Below are 17,693 nucleotides of genomic sequence, written 5' to 3' on the forward strand. Positions count from 1 at the left end.
TAATAGCTTGGGGCCTGTTTAATACTGTTTAACAGAATAATAGTATTAGACTTTTCTCTGAGGTCTATGGCACATGAGTTACAAACTTTTGGCCCAGTTAGAGCACTAGTCATGAATTCTATATCGTGAGTGGCTTTAATACAATGAAAAACACCTACCTTCCTTCCTTCCTTCCTTCCTTCCTTCCTTCCTTCCTTCCTTCCTTCCTTCCTTTCTCCCTCCCTCCCTCCCTCCCTCCCTCCCTCCCTCCCTCCCTCCCTCCCTCCCTTCCTTCCTTTTTTTGTCACTATTGCAGCAGTGGGCATATCTTGTCATGTCAATCATTAGTGTAGCTCACAGTGTTCACAGAGGAATGAACACTCCCCAACCCTGTAGTGTAAGTATAATCCTCTGGCATTATAAATGCCACCTGGTAGAGATGAAACTTTGAGTTAATGCCAGTTTGTTCTCTCCATGTTCCATGTCTTAAATATGTGCTGTCTTCAGCAATAGGGTCAAGTCTGGGAGGGTAAGCAAGAGGAACACAATAGCTTGTAGTGTTGGCAGTCTATGGGTTCCCACTGACAGGAACTTAAAGAGAGGTAACCTATTTCAGGCACTGAGTTTTTATTTGATAGCTTAAGGTGTCTAGGAAAGGCATTGCCCCCACTACAGAATGTCTTTGTTAACATTTCATATATATGTTTCAGATGATTGTCTATACTATTTTAGTGTTTAGAAGGAATTCTTAGACTTTGAAAGGCTGATTTCAATGTATTGTATCAATTATGTCTAGTGTTTTCGTTGGCCTTAATTATATACAGTAAATTTACTTAGCACATGGATAAGACTATAACAGTAAAATAAAAACTGTTCATCTCTTTTTAGAGCCAAGGCAGTGTCTCTAAGCTTTTCTGATTATTGCTTTGCAATGGAAGACAATTTGTAGCTGTGTTTACAGATCACTTCTTAAAACATGGTGTTATATACTGCAGAAAGTTTGTTCTTTTTTATTAAGGATATTTTTAGTTATACAGAGAGAATCCCCACTTTGGTCTACTAGAAGTAATGGCTATAATGAAGTGCAAGTCTATTCTATGAAGTATAATTCTATCATTATTAAAGTATAAACTGGTTATAATAATATCAGAGCCTGGGACTGATTGATTATAGATGGCAAAGAAATATGAAGCAACCCTATTCAAATGTTCATTGACTAACATTTACTAAAAAGTGATCTTCACAATGTGCATTACTTCGTCATTTCCTGAGGTTGACAGAAGAAGAAAGCACCTCCTATACAGTGTGCATGATTGTAGCCCAAGGCAGAAGCCATGTGATGTATCGCCCAAACCATAATGACCAAGACCCAATCCAACCGTATTCTTAGGTGTGCAGGCTATAGAGTGTCGAGCTTAGATGCTTTTATTACACAGGGAAGCTTGGATGGGAAGGGACTAATTCCATTAGCAATCAGAAAATACATGCAAAAACATATAGCAAAATGCTTATTTTCTTCAAGATATTCAAAATGCAGCCACAGGAAAGTTTCTCAAAAAGCCATGAACCCTTTAAGGAAGTAATGTTAGACTACAGACTTTGAGGTACAAGTGGCATCAGTGAACTGTGGCTGCAGTCTCCTCAGCTGGAGCAAGGAAGCTGCACATGAGGGTTTGTCTGAGAGGTAACTGTAAGCATGAAGGAGGGGTTGGCCTCTCCCTACACAGAGTATGCCATTTGGTTTCCAGAGGATATTGATGGCAATAAACCTGTATGCCTTAGATCTCTAAAAACACAAAATGTTCTTTTTGATATCATAAAGTCACATTTCCTGAATTGATTCACTGGAGAGTGATTTTATCAAGCACCAACTCTGTAAACTGACCATCCCTAGTTAACTGAGGGCTGCTACGGCGTTTGGACTTGGGACCATCCATAGAAAGCAAATGGGATTGATTGAAAACTTCTGAATTCTTGACTTTTTTCAAGGAACTTTATGTATATCATTAATTCTGTGCCTGGTGATGAAAGCAGCAAAACTACCAATAACTGGCATTGCTCATTTGTGCCAAGCACCGGTAAGTGTTTGATAATTAACCATTGCAGTGATTCCATGCAATAGTACCATTTTTATGACAATGAGACCTAAGGCACAACTGTATCTACATGACAGAACCCACAGAGATTGGTAAGTCGCTGAGCCAAAATGTATAGCTAGGATCCGAAACCTGTGTGCTCACCTGCTGTACACATGACTGTGAGTTATCCCTATTAAAAGGACACTGAGGCACTGTGATAATTGTTCTCCTAGAGTCACAGAGGCAGAAGTTAGTTGAACCAAAATTTAAATCTAACTAGCGAGCCATGTATCTGTACTCTTCCCATGGCATTATATTGGCCTCGATTTGGTATCTGAGACCACATGCTCAGAAATGACTGCATATATGACACTGGTTGCCTAGCTTTCAGGATGCAGCAGAAATGCCAGGGGAAGGGATTGTCTGGAAAGAATCCATCTCCATCTCAGTTTAACCGTTCCTTGTGGATTCTGTCATACCGTGGATTAAAGCAAGTGCTCTAACTGATGACTCGTTCTGCTTGATTTTACCAAAGGAGGTCAAAGTAAGAATTTCCTAGCAAGCCATACATGAGAATTCAGCTGATTTTGCTCCCTCATTCATTATTCAACAGTCGTCTGCTCGCCACCTACCATGTGCAAGTCATTTAGACTATGTCCTGAATAAAGATACACTTCCACCCCTACCCAGCCCAGACTTAGGATAGAATTTCATTTTCTGCAGAAAGTCAGGCTAAGGAGAATTCAGCAAGTACCCTCATTTTCATAAGTTAAAATTCTTAGACCTGTTGATTCTGACTCGACTCTGCCAACTCACTTCTCTCTCCCAGTTCATTTAAACAGCATCTCATCAGTAAATGTTTAATCTTCTCTCTACAATCATCAGAAAGCATTCATTACAGCCTGGTCATGGTTTCAAAATTACTCCACGCCAAACCTAGCACATCCTTTAGAAATGGGTTCTCTAAGTCCTTGGCCATGTCCCATTAGTCTGAGAAAAACAAAAATAAATAAAGAAATCCAGGAAAATTCTTGCCTCTGAGCAATGTGAACCCAAATAAGTGTGCATATTACTTACTGCCGGGAAAGGAGTGGGTAGTGCTTAGCTTGGCTAAATATGGGCACATAAAAATTGCTATTTTTGACCCAGATATGATAGGTACATAACAATTCCACCCATTCCCCCAACCATCTTTCTGATGACAGACCACGAATTTGATGCTTAAGCTCAGTATCAATAAGAATGAATGACAGACATGATTAGAGTCCTAAATCCTGAGAAAAGACTGAGAAAGTGATAACAACAGAATATTTCTGTGAACATGTTTTTAAATGACTATTAATCATTACTTCTTTACAAATGGGTAATGTGTGGTGCTTGTAGTTGGTGTTCACATACACATGCATGCTTTTTATAAAGACTCATTAAAGACGCATGGCTTGCATAATTCATACTCAGGAAATAACTGTAGAGCATGTTTTTAGAATAAATGGATGCTGAGCATAACACAACACAACTTGTTCTCGGTATAGTTAGTTATATCATTATCACAACCTCATATTTAGCATTTATCTAGTGCTCAGTATGGTTGCCATGGATTAAAGTCTAATTATTTAATCTCCATAAAGTTCCCTGAGACACATTGCTGTGCTCTGGTTTCACAGACAAGAAGACAGAGGCTGCACAGGCAGACACAGGCCCAGGGCTGTCCCTCTGCTTCTCTTTCTCTTTATTGGTTAAGAGAAAAGTTAACAAAAAGGAGATAGTAAAAAGTAAGCTGATAATTTTTTAGATAATTGAATATTCAAAAAATCATTCAGTTATCTGCTTCTTTGGTAAGCAGAGGAAAACTAGAACGGACTAAAGAGTAAATGCGTCAAAAGCAACCTCTGAAAAAAATTAAACTGCTCCCCTGGAAAGAGTCATTCCTGTTTCACCAGGTGAATAAATATGGTCCGCATCACAATTAACTAAATTGCCAGCATGCCCGTTTTTCATCTAAATTTAATTACAGGATAAACATACTGACACATACATGCAAAGAAATATGAGTCTTTAGCATCTTTAAAACTGGTAAAATTAATTCCCATTTTTCAACAAACAGAGTCATTTCATTTTAAGATGGAAATGGAAACTGCAAAAATTGTTACTTATAAAAATTATGGGAAATGCTTTTCTTTTCTTTTTTCCTTCTGCTACTGTTTTCAGCCTTTCCGGCTCCTTACAGGTGTCTCCAGGGAGGAGGGGGAAGCCTTGTTGCATTCGCAGCAAGGGCCCCTTCGGTGCTTCAGTTGGACCAGGTTTCCTGCTGATATATTCATTGGGATCACTCAGGATGCCCTCCTTGAAGGAATTCTGCAGCTCTGAGAGGGACAAGGAAGGAAGGAAAGTTTTAAAGCTCTCCAACGAAGAATTTCTTAAGAGCGCCAGTAGATGGCGAACTTTACTGCGAGGAGCACGTGCTGTAGCCTGCGGATTATTCTGAACGTTAACCACCCAGTGAAATTTCCTACTCAGGAAGCTAATATAAAAGCCAAACTCTTTACGCCCATTTCCTGGGAACTAAATCCCAATGATCAATTTAAATCTTATTAATGAGTCTGTTTCTAAAGCATAGTAATTATTGAAATGATTTTTATTTTCACTGAGAGAATGTAGTGGGCCAGGCATATAAGAACACGTGTGAGTTTTTTACTTCAAGTATCGTGGAAAAGTTGGAGTGACCATGATCCTTAGGTCATGGACACCCATCCTAGGTTTTTGCCTTCACTCTGTTTCCTTAGCTACTTATTTAATTATTTACTTGATTTGTTCATCTCAATAAAGCATTAGGTTAGCCAGACAGGGTGACACATTTTGGAAGCAAAAACAGAAAGAGTTCAAGTCTGAGCCTTGCCATGTCAAATCAAATGGAGTGAACTGAAGTTGTTTTATTAATTTGAAAAATAGAATTTTCTTTCTGACAGATAATTGTTCTCATTAGTTAGTGCATATATGCTGACTGCTTATATAGGAAAACCAGTTAGCATCTAGGGGCACATCACAAACCTACACAGTAGACAGTGTCAGTGGTACCTTTCACAAGGAGAGGAAAGGGTGAGGCTCGGAGCATGTCGCAAGTGTGCACAGAAACAGAACAGTGGGGGACAGGGTGTGATCTATAGTTAGATCCACCTGGTCTGCTTTGCAAGCATTTTATCGAATTTCTTTCGGTGAGCCTTTCAGAATCTCCAGGGCTATGAGGAAGCACATATCTACTTCTTGTGCCTGAGGTACACACTCCAGGACAAATTCCTTGAACCATGCCGAAAATTTTCTTCTTGCCTTTATTTATATTTCCTGAATGTTTCTTTCATCTTTAGATACATAAAGTACCAGTATTCTAGGTGGGCATGGTTGCACACACCTTTAAGAAGAAGGCGGATCTCTGTGAGGCCAGTATGGTCTACAAAATGAGTTCCTGAAAGGCCAGGACTATGTAGATATAGAGACCCTGTCTCAGAGCAAAGCAAAGCAAAGCAATACAAAACAAAATAAAAATTTTGGCATCCTACTGTGGCAAAGATGACTTAATTCTTCGACAGGACACACACACACACACACACACACACACACCACTAAACTCTGTTGCTCCCAATATCCATCAGAGCTTTTTGTTATTTTATAGCAGAGTGTTATTCTCATAAGTTGTAATTTTCTTTTCTCTTCAGTCTTTTTTTACTTACCGACCTTCAATGATTTAATTTCCTTTCTTTTCCAGCTTTTAGCATTTCCCCTCAAATAAATAGCGATGAAAGTTGTTTTGCGTTTTAGGCTTGGTCTGTTTATTTGCTGTTGCCTCATACACAGAACGCTGCATTTTTCTTTTCTGACACATCCCTCATGAGGCTCCACTTTCTGGTCTGCTTAATGTTGATACTGATGGCATGTCTGGGGTGCTGGGATTTCTTTTTTTAGTAAAATTTGCTTGTTTCTGTCTTGTTAGATCTCTGACAGAATTTCTAGAATGAATGTCTTCTTTCTTGGTTTCCCTGTCATTTTCATTCATGTTCCCCCAGAATCTTCCTAAAATTTCAAAAGAGTACATTTTGAATCTGTGAGTACTTGAATGCTTTCCTCTCATCAAACTAAATTACGAGTATACTTGGGCATAGAACTCTGATTTACAAATGACTTCCTCTTGTGTGTGTATGTGTGTGTGTGCATGTGTGCACACACATGCACCAGCGTGAGTGCCTCACTACATACCTCAGGCTGGTATCAAACGGAGACCTGCTTCTGTTTACCAAGTACTAGGGTTATAGGCATCATCACACATGGCCTTCTCAGGAGTTCTAACATGTTCTATATCCTCCAGCATGCAATGCTTCAGATGATAAACTAGAAGTGTATCCAATCAATTTAGAGAGAGTCGCAAAATTATTGCTTTTCTTTGGGCTATTACTTCAGCTCTATTTTCAAAAATGGATTCTTAGAACAGAGAAGCTTTCGTGAAAATGAAGTTTGTACCCTTGGCTTCAATATATTTGCAGTGGGACATTATCTCTTTTGGTCTGTGAAATGTATGTAGCTATTTTGTGTTGCTGTGTGATGGAAAAATGCTATGTGTGAAGTCCTGGAATGTTTAACGCAGTGTATCGTATTAGATAACCAGGATTTTTATTATTTTTTATTTTTATATGTTTTGTTTTTTAGAGGATAAAATAGTGATGCTGATTAAACAGCTAGTGATAAACCAAGAAACAGAATTTCTTTTAAGTATGTGTTTCTGTTAAGCAACTGATTCGCAGATGATTTTGTAAGTGATCTAATATTTCCTAAGTCTTCCATAAGAGAAGGCAGGCATCAGAATTCCGAATAGCTGAAGGGATAAGCAGTGTTTGGTTCTCATTATTCAAATGCACTTAGACCTGAGGAAAGGAAGATGCAGAAGAAATGTGGTGAAGGTGTTTTTCTTCCTGTTCACGTGTGTATGTGTGCATGCATGCATGCATATGCATGTGTGTGTTTGCATTGTGTACTTATGCATGTGCATGTGCACAAGTGTGAATGTGGGCACAAACATGTAGGTCAAAGACAACCTCAGATGTTTCTCCTTAGGTGTCATCTACCACTTTTGGAATTGTAAGTGTCTGCTATCAACCTTGATTTTTAAAAATGGAATCTGGGGATTGAACTTGGGTCTTCATGTTTGCAAGCCAAGTACTTTACTGACTGAGGCATCTCCCTAGCCCCGTCTTAGTTTCTTATTACGAATTATAGAAAACTTCTGGATCAATGAAGAATTAAAACTCAACATTAGAACATATCCCGTGATGTGTTTTGATAATGAATATGTTTGAAAGGGTGCCATTTGTAAATTTAATCTTGATATTTTATATTTCCTTTTAGATTCATCTTGCAATAAAAACAATACCAAGTGCCTCTCGAATTCTTGCCCAAACAATTCTACGTGCAAGGGTTTTCCACAAGACAATTGTTGCTCAGACACAGACAACAATTTGGACAAAGGCTGTGAAGATGTGAAGGACCCTTGTTTCTCCAGTCCCTGCCAAGGAAATGCCACCTGTGTGAGTACTACAGCAGAAAGGAGCTTTCTGTGTCAGTGTCCTCCTGGGTACAGCGGGCTGACCTGTGACCCTGCCACCGATTCCTGTGGGGGAAACTCCTGCCAACATGGAGGCACTTGCCGTAAAGACCCCGAGAACCCTGTCTGTATCTGCCCTGCTGGATATGCTGGAAAGTTCTGTGAGACAGACCACAATGAGTGTGCTTCTAGCCCTTGCCACAATGGGGCTGTGTGCCAGGATGGGATCAATGGCTACTCCTGCTTCTGTGTGCCTGGATACCAAGGCAGGCATTGTGACTTGGAAGTAGATGAATGTGTTTCTGACCCCTGCATGAATGAGGCTGTGTGTCTCAATGAGATAGGGAGATACACTTGTGTCTGCCCTCAAGCGTATTCTGGTAAGTGCAATTACATCAGTACCCTGAATATGTGGCTGGTTTACTTTTCCTTTTATATTCAATAATATGTATGTCTAATCACTTATGAAAATGGTCAAATTCTAGAAGGTACTAATAACTAGATAGAAAGCTTACTAAATCCTGAAAACCTAGTGAATTTGCTGAGTTTGTGAGCATGTATTAATTTTTCAGTAGAAGCTCTACACAGCCGCAAGCTTAGATTCAGTTTTCACAAATGTTAAGTAGTATTCTTTTGTGTATAGATGCCATTTTTAAATAAAACCTCACTATCAATTGATGAATTCTTAGGTTGATATCATATCTTGGCTATTGTAAATAGTGTGTCAGTGAAGGAGAGAAGACAATACATATTTATATATTACATATTATACATATTTTAAGCTATATATTCAGTAGTGGGGTAACTTGATCACATGGTAAACTAATTTTCAGGGTTTTTTTGAGAATCATCTATACTGTTTTTTTTGTGTGTGTGTGTGTCTGTGTCTGTGTGTGTCTGTATGTGTCTGTGTGTGTCTGTGTGTGTCTGTGTGTGTGTCTGTATCTGTGTCTATGACTCTGTCTGTGTGTAGTTGTGCACACATGAGTGCAGATGCCCACGGAGACCAGAAGAGTGTCAATGCCCCAGGAGCTGCAGTTACAGGCAGTTGTGAACTACCCAATGTGGATGCTGGGACCAAAGTTAGAGGAAGGATTGAAAGTTCAAGGTCATCATCAGCTGCATTGTGAGTTTGAGTCCAGCCTGGGATATGAGACCCCATCTCAAAGTGGGGAAAAAGCCATTTAGTGTTTGATAGTTATAGATAGAAATTTTCAGTCTTAACCTAGAACAAAAAAAATTAGCTATATAGTATGAGAAAGAAGAAATTCCACCTTCTACTGATAAAATACATAGAATCCACCACATGGATTTCATGTGGTTTTTATGGATCCCCAAATATTTTCCATGGATTATTTTTTGAGCTTTAAAAAATCTTTCTTAGCTAGTAGGCTATCTAGAAACTCTATAGACTTTGGAACACAGTTTTCTGCATCTTAGTACATCTTAGGAACTTAAACATTTTGGAACTGGGGGGAGGGGCAGATATCTGGTGATTAAGAACAAGAGCACACACTGGTCTTGAGGGGACCAGAATTTGGTCCCAGCATCCACACTGGGTAGTTCACAACTGCCTGTAACTGCAGCTCCTGGGGCACTGACACCCTCTTCTATACTGTTTTCTAAAATTCATAATATACCAATAAAATAGAGGTCCCTTTTTTAAAAGCTTTTCCAGCATTTACTTTTACGCATTATTTTGAACACTGCCAATATCACAGTTGTGAGATAATGTCACACTTTTCATGTATCTCTCAGTCACTTGTCTTCTGCTTCTGCCGTATTTTGGATAAAACTAGAAGACATTATGTTAAGTGAAGTCATGCAGGCACGAAGGGCCAGATCCAGGCACGAAGGGCAGTCCTATGTGGACTCTGAAACAACCGACAGAATAGGGTATTGAATGGTGGCTGCCATCGGCTGGAGCAGGGACAAGGAAAGGAGATGTTGGTAAATGAGTACAAGGTGACAGCTGGGGAGTAAGTGTTAGGGTTCTATTCCTTGAGGACCATACTTGGTTATACTGTATATTTCAAACAACCATAAGAAGAATTCTGAGTATTCTCATCACAGAACGAAAAACAGTAAACGCTTGTACTGATTAGCTTGATTCGGTCAATCCACAGCACATACACACATTTCAACATTATGTCCATAAAAATCTACAATTATTTCAATTGATAATAAGTTAAAACTTTAAAACAACAAGAATGACAAGTACCTTTGGTTCATTCCATGGACTTCATGGAGTCACTTTCAGAATCAGATAGTTCTGGTTTTCTATCCCTTCTATTTCTTCAGTCCTGTCTTAGCTCTACCCTCTATGGCCCAAAGCCCAATACTTCATGCAGCCTATTAGGAAAGCAGGGTACAAATCGGTAGGTTCTGGTGCTTAAGTGTGCTCTAGCAGATAAATGGCAGCAAGCCAGTTCTTACTTCATCGCTTAGAAGACAATAATAGTACATCACATCAGTTGCTTACAAAGTTTCAAGGATGGTGAATAAACCATCCTTTGACTGTATCCTTGGAGCTGAGTAAACTTAGCCAACTATGAGGAGTCCTGATCCTTACAACCTTATATGTATTTCATATAAATTTATTTTGTGATTACATTTTAAATGTGGCTCATAAAAATCTGAGTTATAAAAATCTGCCTGGTTGCTTAGAAAACAAGAGAAAAATAAAGCATTATTGGAATGATACCATTTTATCAGTGAACTTGTTACATTTCTGTTTATCAGGCAAAGAACATTGGTTGTTTTGAGCCCAGAACAGACATCATGCAACAAACAGTATTGTAGAGAGAGGTGTATTGTCTGTAAAATTTCAAAATTTTCCATATTTGAATGTACTCTTGACATTCTTTATGTCTAAATTTAGGCTATATAAAAGATTTTAATTAATGTTCAGCCCTAAACATAACATTTATCCCATCCCTTCTAATGTTCAGGGAACATTTAGAAAAGGGGTCAGAGAGCGAGTAATTGCTGGAAGACAAGGAGAAGGGCTGCAAAATGCCATTTTCTGGATAAGACATAGCCATGAGAATTGCAGACTCACGGCAGTTGGGGTAACCTGTGCTAGGTCAGCATCCAGACAAGGACTCTGGTGGCCTTATGCCTCACTGCTTCTCACTGCTGAACTATTAGCTCCCAACAGAGTCAGGAAGAGCATGAGCCATTGTTTTCATTTGTGTACCCACAAGTAACCCCACCAGGTTCTAATGAATAGGTCACCTGTCGAAGTAGAGTAGCCATGTTCTGGTAGCCTACCTTGGCTCTCATCCCTGAATACCAATTATCCAGAAATGTGGAACAGAAATGTCCAGATCTTATCTTCAGAGGGTCAAATTTAATTGATAATATCTAAGAATGGGAGTCAGAAATTAAGTTCATGTGAACTTAACATAGAGACTTTGATTGTTGGTTTACCTCATAGCTGTGTGGCAGTTCTGGACCAATTACCAGAAATCCCAGAGAAGACGGGTAGAATCAAGAGAAAGCCAAAGTTGATGAGGGAGAAAGGAGAGCATGAACACTCGACATGGATGCTCTTGCGTTCCCTGACTCTACCTAGATCTTCTAATGAATCTTGGACACTGTTACAGTGACCCAGCTGCTGTGTGCCCTATCTGAGTTTAGAGTGAGCATAAAGAACCAGTTTACAGAGTGGAAAAAAAAACACTGTGTGCTTGTGAGCCACAAAGCAAGAAAAGGAAGTAAATTTTAAAAGACAGAGAGGTAGGACGGGGGAAAGAGCCACAGCATGTGGAGAGGGTTCACACTGCATGAATCCTCTGTGCACTCCATTGCACTTCATGAGTTGTGGTTCATTGGCTGCGAAAATGAGCTGAGCCAGAGCCAAACTGAAGCCTTAGGTGAGAGTCTGTTTGCATAAGCATCAGCTACAGCTGAAGCTCAAGTAAGTACTTAAAGATTTCTTCAGCGAAAAGGACTTTGACCTGGAGCATTTGTCTAATTTTAGTTTAAGTTTATGCAACAAATCTTTATGTAACTGAAGTCCTCCTTATATTGATGAAATTAATATTTTACCTTTTCCATTAAGATGCTTGCAGTATTAGAAAACTGAGTTGTAGTAGGGCAGGGAAAAGCCAATTGGATAATAAAACAATTGGATAATAAAAATCAAGTAAAAGCATGTATTGAAATTCTCAGTGAAAGAAACCTCTAGGAAAATATTCTATTCCTTCATTATAAAATAAATATTTAGAGGGCTATGGAGATGGCTCAGTTGGTAAAGTGCCTGCCAGAGCAAGCATGAAAACCTGAGTTTGGATTCAGAGCACCCAGGTAAAAATCTGTGCAATTCATAGTTTTTGTCTGTAATCCCAACCTCCCTAGAGCTCCTTGGCTAGCCAAGTCAGCCAATTGGTGAGTTTTAGATTCAATGAGAGACCCTGTCTCAAAAAAAATGTGGAAAGGCATCCAGGAAGATACTCTGGGTTGACTTCTGGTTCCTATAAACCTATATATGTGTACATACATAATACATACAAAAAACACAAAAATGAGTTATGAAATGATGGCTGAATGAATAAATTAAAAATAGATCTTTAGTATATAAATTATTTTAAAATAAGATTAACATAATTTTAAGTTTTACATTAAAGGTACACATTAAATTTACTTTTAAGCATAACGAATATTTTTATTTTGTAAATATAAATATTTATATTTATTTTTATTTCATAAATGAAAATGTTGTATTTTAAGAATGAAATTTAGTTCATACTTTAAAAAGTGTAAAATTTTAGCATCTTACCTAGACGAGTTATTGTGATGATAAAGGAAAAGGCAGCCTTGATTGTGACCAGGAAGAGGGCTCACTTACCATTTTTCAAAGAAAGAATATTTTCACACTATTTTTACCTAGGGCAATGTTGATGCCTCTAATAAAAACATGTGCTGAAATTTCCAGTGATACTTTCAACATAATGAACATATAATGTGTACCAACATCTCTCAAACGTTAGCATGCATCCATCTTGCCTGAAGAATTTGCTGTGGAAATACAGTATTGGATCCCACAGATCTGAGATGAGGCTCAAGTCCCCATGTGATGCTAACGTTGCTGGTACTGTGTCATTGTGACAGGATCTGGGCTCACCTAGGAGACAAAGAACTTCCAGGCGCATTTGTCATGGATTGTTTTGATAAAGATTATCTTCTGACCATGCTTGTGAGGGAATATATTGATCAAGGAAATTGAGGTGGAAAGATTTATGATAAAGTGGGTGACACCATTTTGTGGGTTTGGGTCCTGGACGACAACAACAACAACAACAAAAAGCTAGCTGAACTCAATATGTTCAATATTTTACCTCTCTTTGCTTCCTGACCGAATATATAATGTGTCTAGTCACCTCAAGCTTCTGCGCCATGGCGGACTGCCCTTGAACCGGAAGCCACATAGCCCTTCCCTCTTTAAGTTTCTTTGGTCATGGTAATTTGTCATAGAAACAAGAAAAGAAGCTAAGACGACCACACAGAAGCAAGTGATTGCTCCCAGGACATCCACGCCGCTGTTCTAACAGTGGGTATGTCTTAACTGGCCACTCATTATTGTAGCTTGCAGAGAGAGATCTTAACTGGATATAAGTGTGGCTGATGTTAATCACTATGAAAGCTGTACATTAGAAATGAAGCTCTCATGTCATTTATAACTCGATTTCCTCATTTTCTGACTTGGGTATTTGGTGTCCTCAGCAATAAGGTCTTACCATCATTACTAATTATGAGTTTTCTGACCTTCGTGGATACTCCACATGAAACATGTTAATCTGAGTATCCAAAAGTAATCTCAATAAACGAAAGGAAACATTCAGCCTGTGTTGCTCTGGGTCTCAGCTAGCTCCGAATGATTGTTTCTAGTTCTTTCCATTTACCTGGGAATTTCATGATGCTGTTTTTCTTAAGGGCTGGATGATACCCCATTATGGAAATGTGCTGCATTTTTATTATCCATTCATCAGTTGGTGGGAGTCTAAGCTGTTCTCATTTCCTGACTATCATGAGCATAACAGCAATAAGCATGGATGAGATGATATTTCTCTACTAGGATTTGGAGTTCGTTGAGTACATGCCCAATAGTGCTGTAGCTGTATCATAAAGTAGACCTATGTCTATCTTTTTGGAGAATCCACATAACTCCTCCCCAAGGAGGCTGAGTGATTTTGCACATCTGCCATCAGTGAATAAGCTCCCTTTTTTCTCATACTCATTTGCAATCATTTTTTAAATCAGCCATTCTGACTGTGTTTAGGTAAAATCTCAAGGAAGTTTTAATTTGAATTTTCCTGATAGCACAAGACTTTAAATATTTTAGATTTTTTCTTAGTCATTTTATTTCATCTTTTGAGAACTCTCTGATGCTCACTTTCACTCTCTTGTTCGACATATTAGCTGAAATCTTACCTAGGACAATAAGACAAGTGGAGGAACTGAAGGAGCTATAACTAAGAAAGGAAGAAGTCCAAGTACGCTTTATTGGCATTCTGGATAAAATTTTGTTGTTGCATGCATGCATGAGGGTGGACCAGAGTGTTTACAGCAGCAACAGAACTGAGATCTACCTACACTCTGTGCATAGACACTCATGTCGTAGACAAGCCTTAATAACTGTATAGTGGATTTACATAAGGAGCCCATAACTAGGAAACATAATTCTTATTGTGAAGAAGCATAGAATGCATTGGGATCACATATATTGCATGAAATCTGAAATTTAGCATAATTAACCTGGAGCACAGTGATTTTCAAAGCATGGGCTCTGTAGATAATGGGCAAGGTGTTGAGGGTGGTTTGTCATGGCCATCCTTCATGTGTCACGTGCTCTCTGCCTGCTGCAGTGAGTGATGTGGTCAGCCTGTTGTGTGAGACCTGCTCCACACTGATAGCATATGATGTGTGTTATCTAGTAGCACAGAAATGTTAACACGGATCTCCAATTGTCAAAAGGTGCACAATAAGGGACAAATATCTCCAAATGTGTATCATAGGTTTAGGACAGTCCTTGAGAACACATGATTTGTTTTGTTTTGTTTTTTTTTTTTTTATTCTTTTTTACTTAAAATTTCCAACTGCTCCCCGTCACATGATTTGTTTTAAATGTTTGTCAAAGCCATAAATTGACTTCCCTGCTCCTATGGGACAATACATCTTGTTTTACTGAAGCACCTAAAAATTCTGCCCTGGTTCACCAGCTCATTGTTCAGGGGGAAAGAAACAGATTACCATACAGTTGCAACAAATATTCATTGAAAATTAGTTGATCATATCCTTTGTTCAAAAATATATACCAAATACCACAGAAAATAAGAGACTCTGACACTGAAGAAGTCACCATTCTGTAGGCAGAGGAGTAAGAAATATAATAAATACATTGATATTATAGGGCATTTTGGGTGGATGGTGAGGTAGCACCAGAGGAGCAGTTAAGTGTAATTTCCAGATTCTTGCTCCACTCAACCCAACTCTTGGGAAGTAGAGGGTAATGAATGAGGCATTCTAGTAAGGTCACATCCATGTGGGGACAGATCAGTTCATTGCAAGCACACACAGCAGGGAGTATACCTTCCATCTGTTAGAAGCTGCAATTGACTTTTAAAGAAAACTTCACTTTTCTGAAGATGTTAGGAAAAGCTATTAAAAAACCTTCTGAAAATATTGGCATAATGATATTTGTATTCTTTAGGGATTGCATATTAAGTGGGGAGGAGGTAGGATGGTTAGGGACACCAGATAATGAATTCTGAGGGTCACACAGGGAATAATAAATGAGGGTGGGCCTAATGCTATGGGACAGTTTTCCATTTTTACTGATAGAATGCTTTTATTCTCAACAAAATAAAAGTTAAAAAAAAAACAACACAAAACATTATTGGAACATTTCACTAAATTTTAGAACAAGAAAAGAGAACAAAATCAAGCCGGGCACTACCTTGGAGCCACTGTGGCGTCTCTTGATGTTTTACTGCATGATTTGTTATCCTGGATTAGAGGCACAGTCGTACAGAATGGGTAAGCACAGACAGTTCGTTTCTGTGCTGTTAAAGTTTCTATACAAATGATCCAGAACACACAATCAGTGACTGCCTGTGCTCAGACACCAACCCAGCCTGGCTGAGCTTTTACCCACTCTTCTGTATGCGGCCGAACCAAACCAAGTGTTTCAAAATAATGAAAGAAAATAAAACCAACAGTGCATTTTAGTATTCCAACAAAAGTGCAGTTAACAATAATTCTGCTCTAAAAATACCTTATTTGTTTCCACAGACAAAAACGCCACAAGCTGTTGCAGGCAGCAGTTCTCCCAAGCGACAGCTGCTCTGCTCTCTGCAACTTCCCACAAGCACACAGAGTTAAGCGCAATTAGAGTAGAGGAGGAAAATTATTTTGGGTAACATAGCATTTGACAAGTGCTTTAGTAAATAAAGTATTGCCAAGCAGCTAAAATATTTTCACTTTGCTAAAACTTTTCTGGCTTCGTGCGCTGGCTTTTCTCAAAGGTGTGAACTGTGAGATGGAAATTGATGAGTGTGGATCCCAGCCCTGTCTGCATGGTGCCACGTGTCAGGATGCTCTCGGGGCTTACTTCTGTCACTGTGCACCTGGATTCCTCGGAGACCACTGTGAGTTCAACTTTGATGAATGTGCCAGTCAGCCGTGTCTCCATGGAGGTCTATGCGTGGATGGAGGAAACGGGTAAGTGTTCTATGGACTTCCAGAGACCAAGCACTATTCTACAAATGTCGCAAATTTCAAGTTCTCACAGCCTGCGTTTGTTGCAAGTTATACCAAGTAATGAAAAGTTGCAGCATTCTGATTTACTAAATATATGCATATATACATATATTTAATAAATATATACACTATATATAGTAAATATATGTATGTATGTATTTAGTGGACATCTGCACTGAGTGAAGGTTTTCCAAGACATTCTTGTAATGGTTGAGAACTACATACATCATAGAAAAGTACCAACACCTAAACTCCATGTAATAAACCTGTTACAGATAAGGAAAATGCAAAAGCAAGGCTATCAACTGTTAAAATTGTGAACATAAGGTTTATATTTTATGAAAACAAGCAAATAAATCAAATGGAAAAATAAATCCTTCCAAATTTGTCTGTAAAGGCTGCTCCAAGAGCACCGATATTAAATTGGTCTATCTCGGCTTTCCAGGTGTTTGGGGAATTGAGTGAATTTATAGAGAAAGTGTAATTATCAAAAAGTATAACTCAATTCTCCTCCAAATATGAGTCTCTCATTGGAATTTGTGGAAAGGGCAACACTACATTATATCTTTGTGTGATTGAATATAATTAATTTGTATAGTGATAGCTGAGTTCACATCAAATACTATAGCCCTATAAAGAAATTCTCATACTTGCTGAAGCCATGAATACAGACTTGTTAAGTGCAGAACAGTGTTTGATAGCATTGGACTAGGAATTCCCTCATTTGATAGCAGTCCTGTGGGAATGATGGTGAGCATTACTGTTCCCAGATTGTAATATATGCCATTCCTTAATTTTAATAAGGAATCTGGAGTAAAGAGATGTTAGACGCTCCCATGAGTTCATATCATTAATTTCTTGTAAAAGTAGAAATAAAATCATTTTCCTCCTATTAATAAATCAGACATGGGGCTGAGGATTTAGTTCAGTGGTAGAGTACTTGCCTAGTGTGTGCAAGGCCATGGGTTCAATTCCCGAGAGCACACAAATAAAGAAAGTCATAACTTACTTCAAATCTAATTTCAAAATGACTAGAACTCAAAATGAATGTAATGAAAGGCATGTGTGCTTCAAATATGTCCATAAATTAGTTAATAAGATAATAAGATTTTTGAATAGAGCAGAGAGTGTGAAAAGATTCTTTTTAAAAAATATGAAGCACAATTTAAATCATATTCTATGTCTTGATTTCACTTTTCCTTGCAAACAATCAATGAATCTATGAAGGGAGTCTATACTCCTGGCGCAGCTAACCGGACACCACAGAGACAGGAATGTTAGAATGA

At 38.5% G+C, this 17,693-nt stretch overlaps 1 protein-coding gene across 1 annotated transcript in view; it reads left to right on the forward strand.

The window, feature by feature from the left end:
• Nucleotides 1-17,693, forward strand: part of Crb1 (crumbs cell polarity complex component 1) — a 205,588-nt gene that overhangs the window by 58,125 nt on the left and 129,770 nt on the right. Inside the window, exons 2-3 of the mRNA XM_057769142.1 lie at nt 7,449-8,024; nt 16,173-16,368. Coding sequence (XP_057625125.1) covers nt 7,449-8,024; nt 16,173-16,368 — 772 coding nt within the window. The remainder of the gene's footprint in view (nt 1-7,448; nt 8,025-16,172; nt 16,369-17,693) is intronic.

The sequence above is a fragment of the Chionomys nivalis genome, chromosome 5 (genome assembly GCF_950005125.1).
Source record: "Chionomys nivalis chromosome 5, mChiNiv1.1, whole genome shotgun sequence".
Taxonomy (NCBI): Eukaryota; Metazoa; Chordata; class Mammalia; order Rodentia; family Cricetidae; genus Chionomys; species Chionomys nivalis.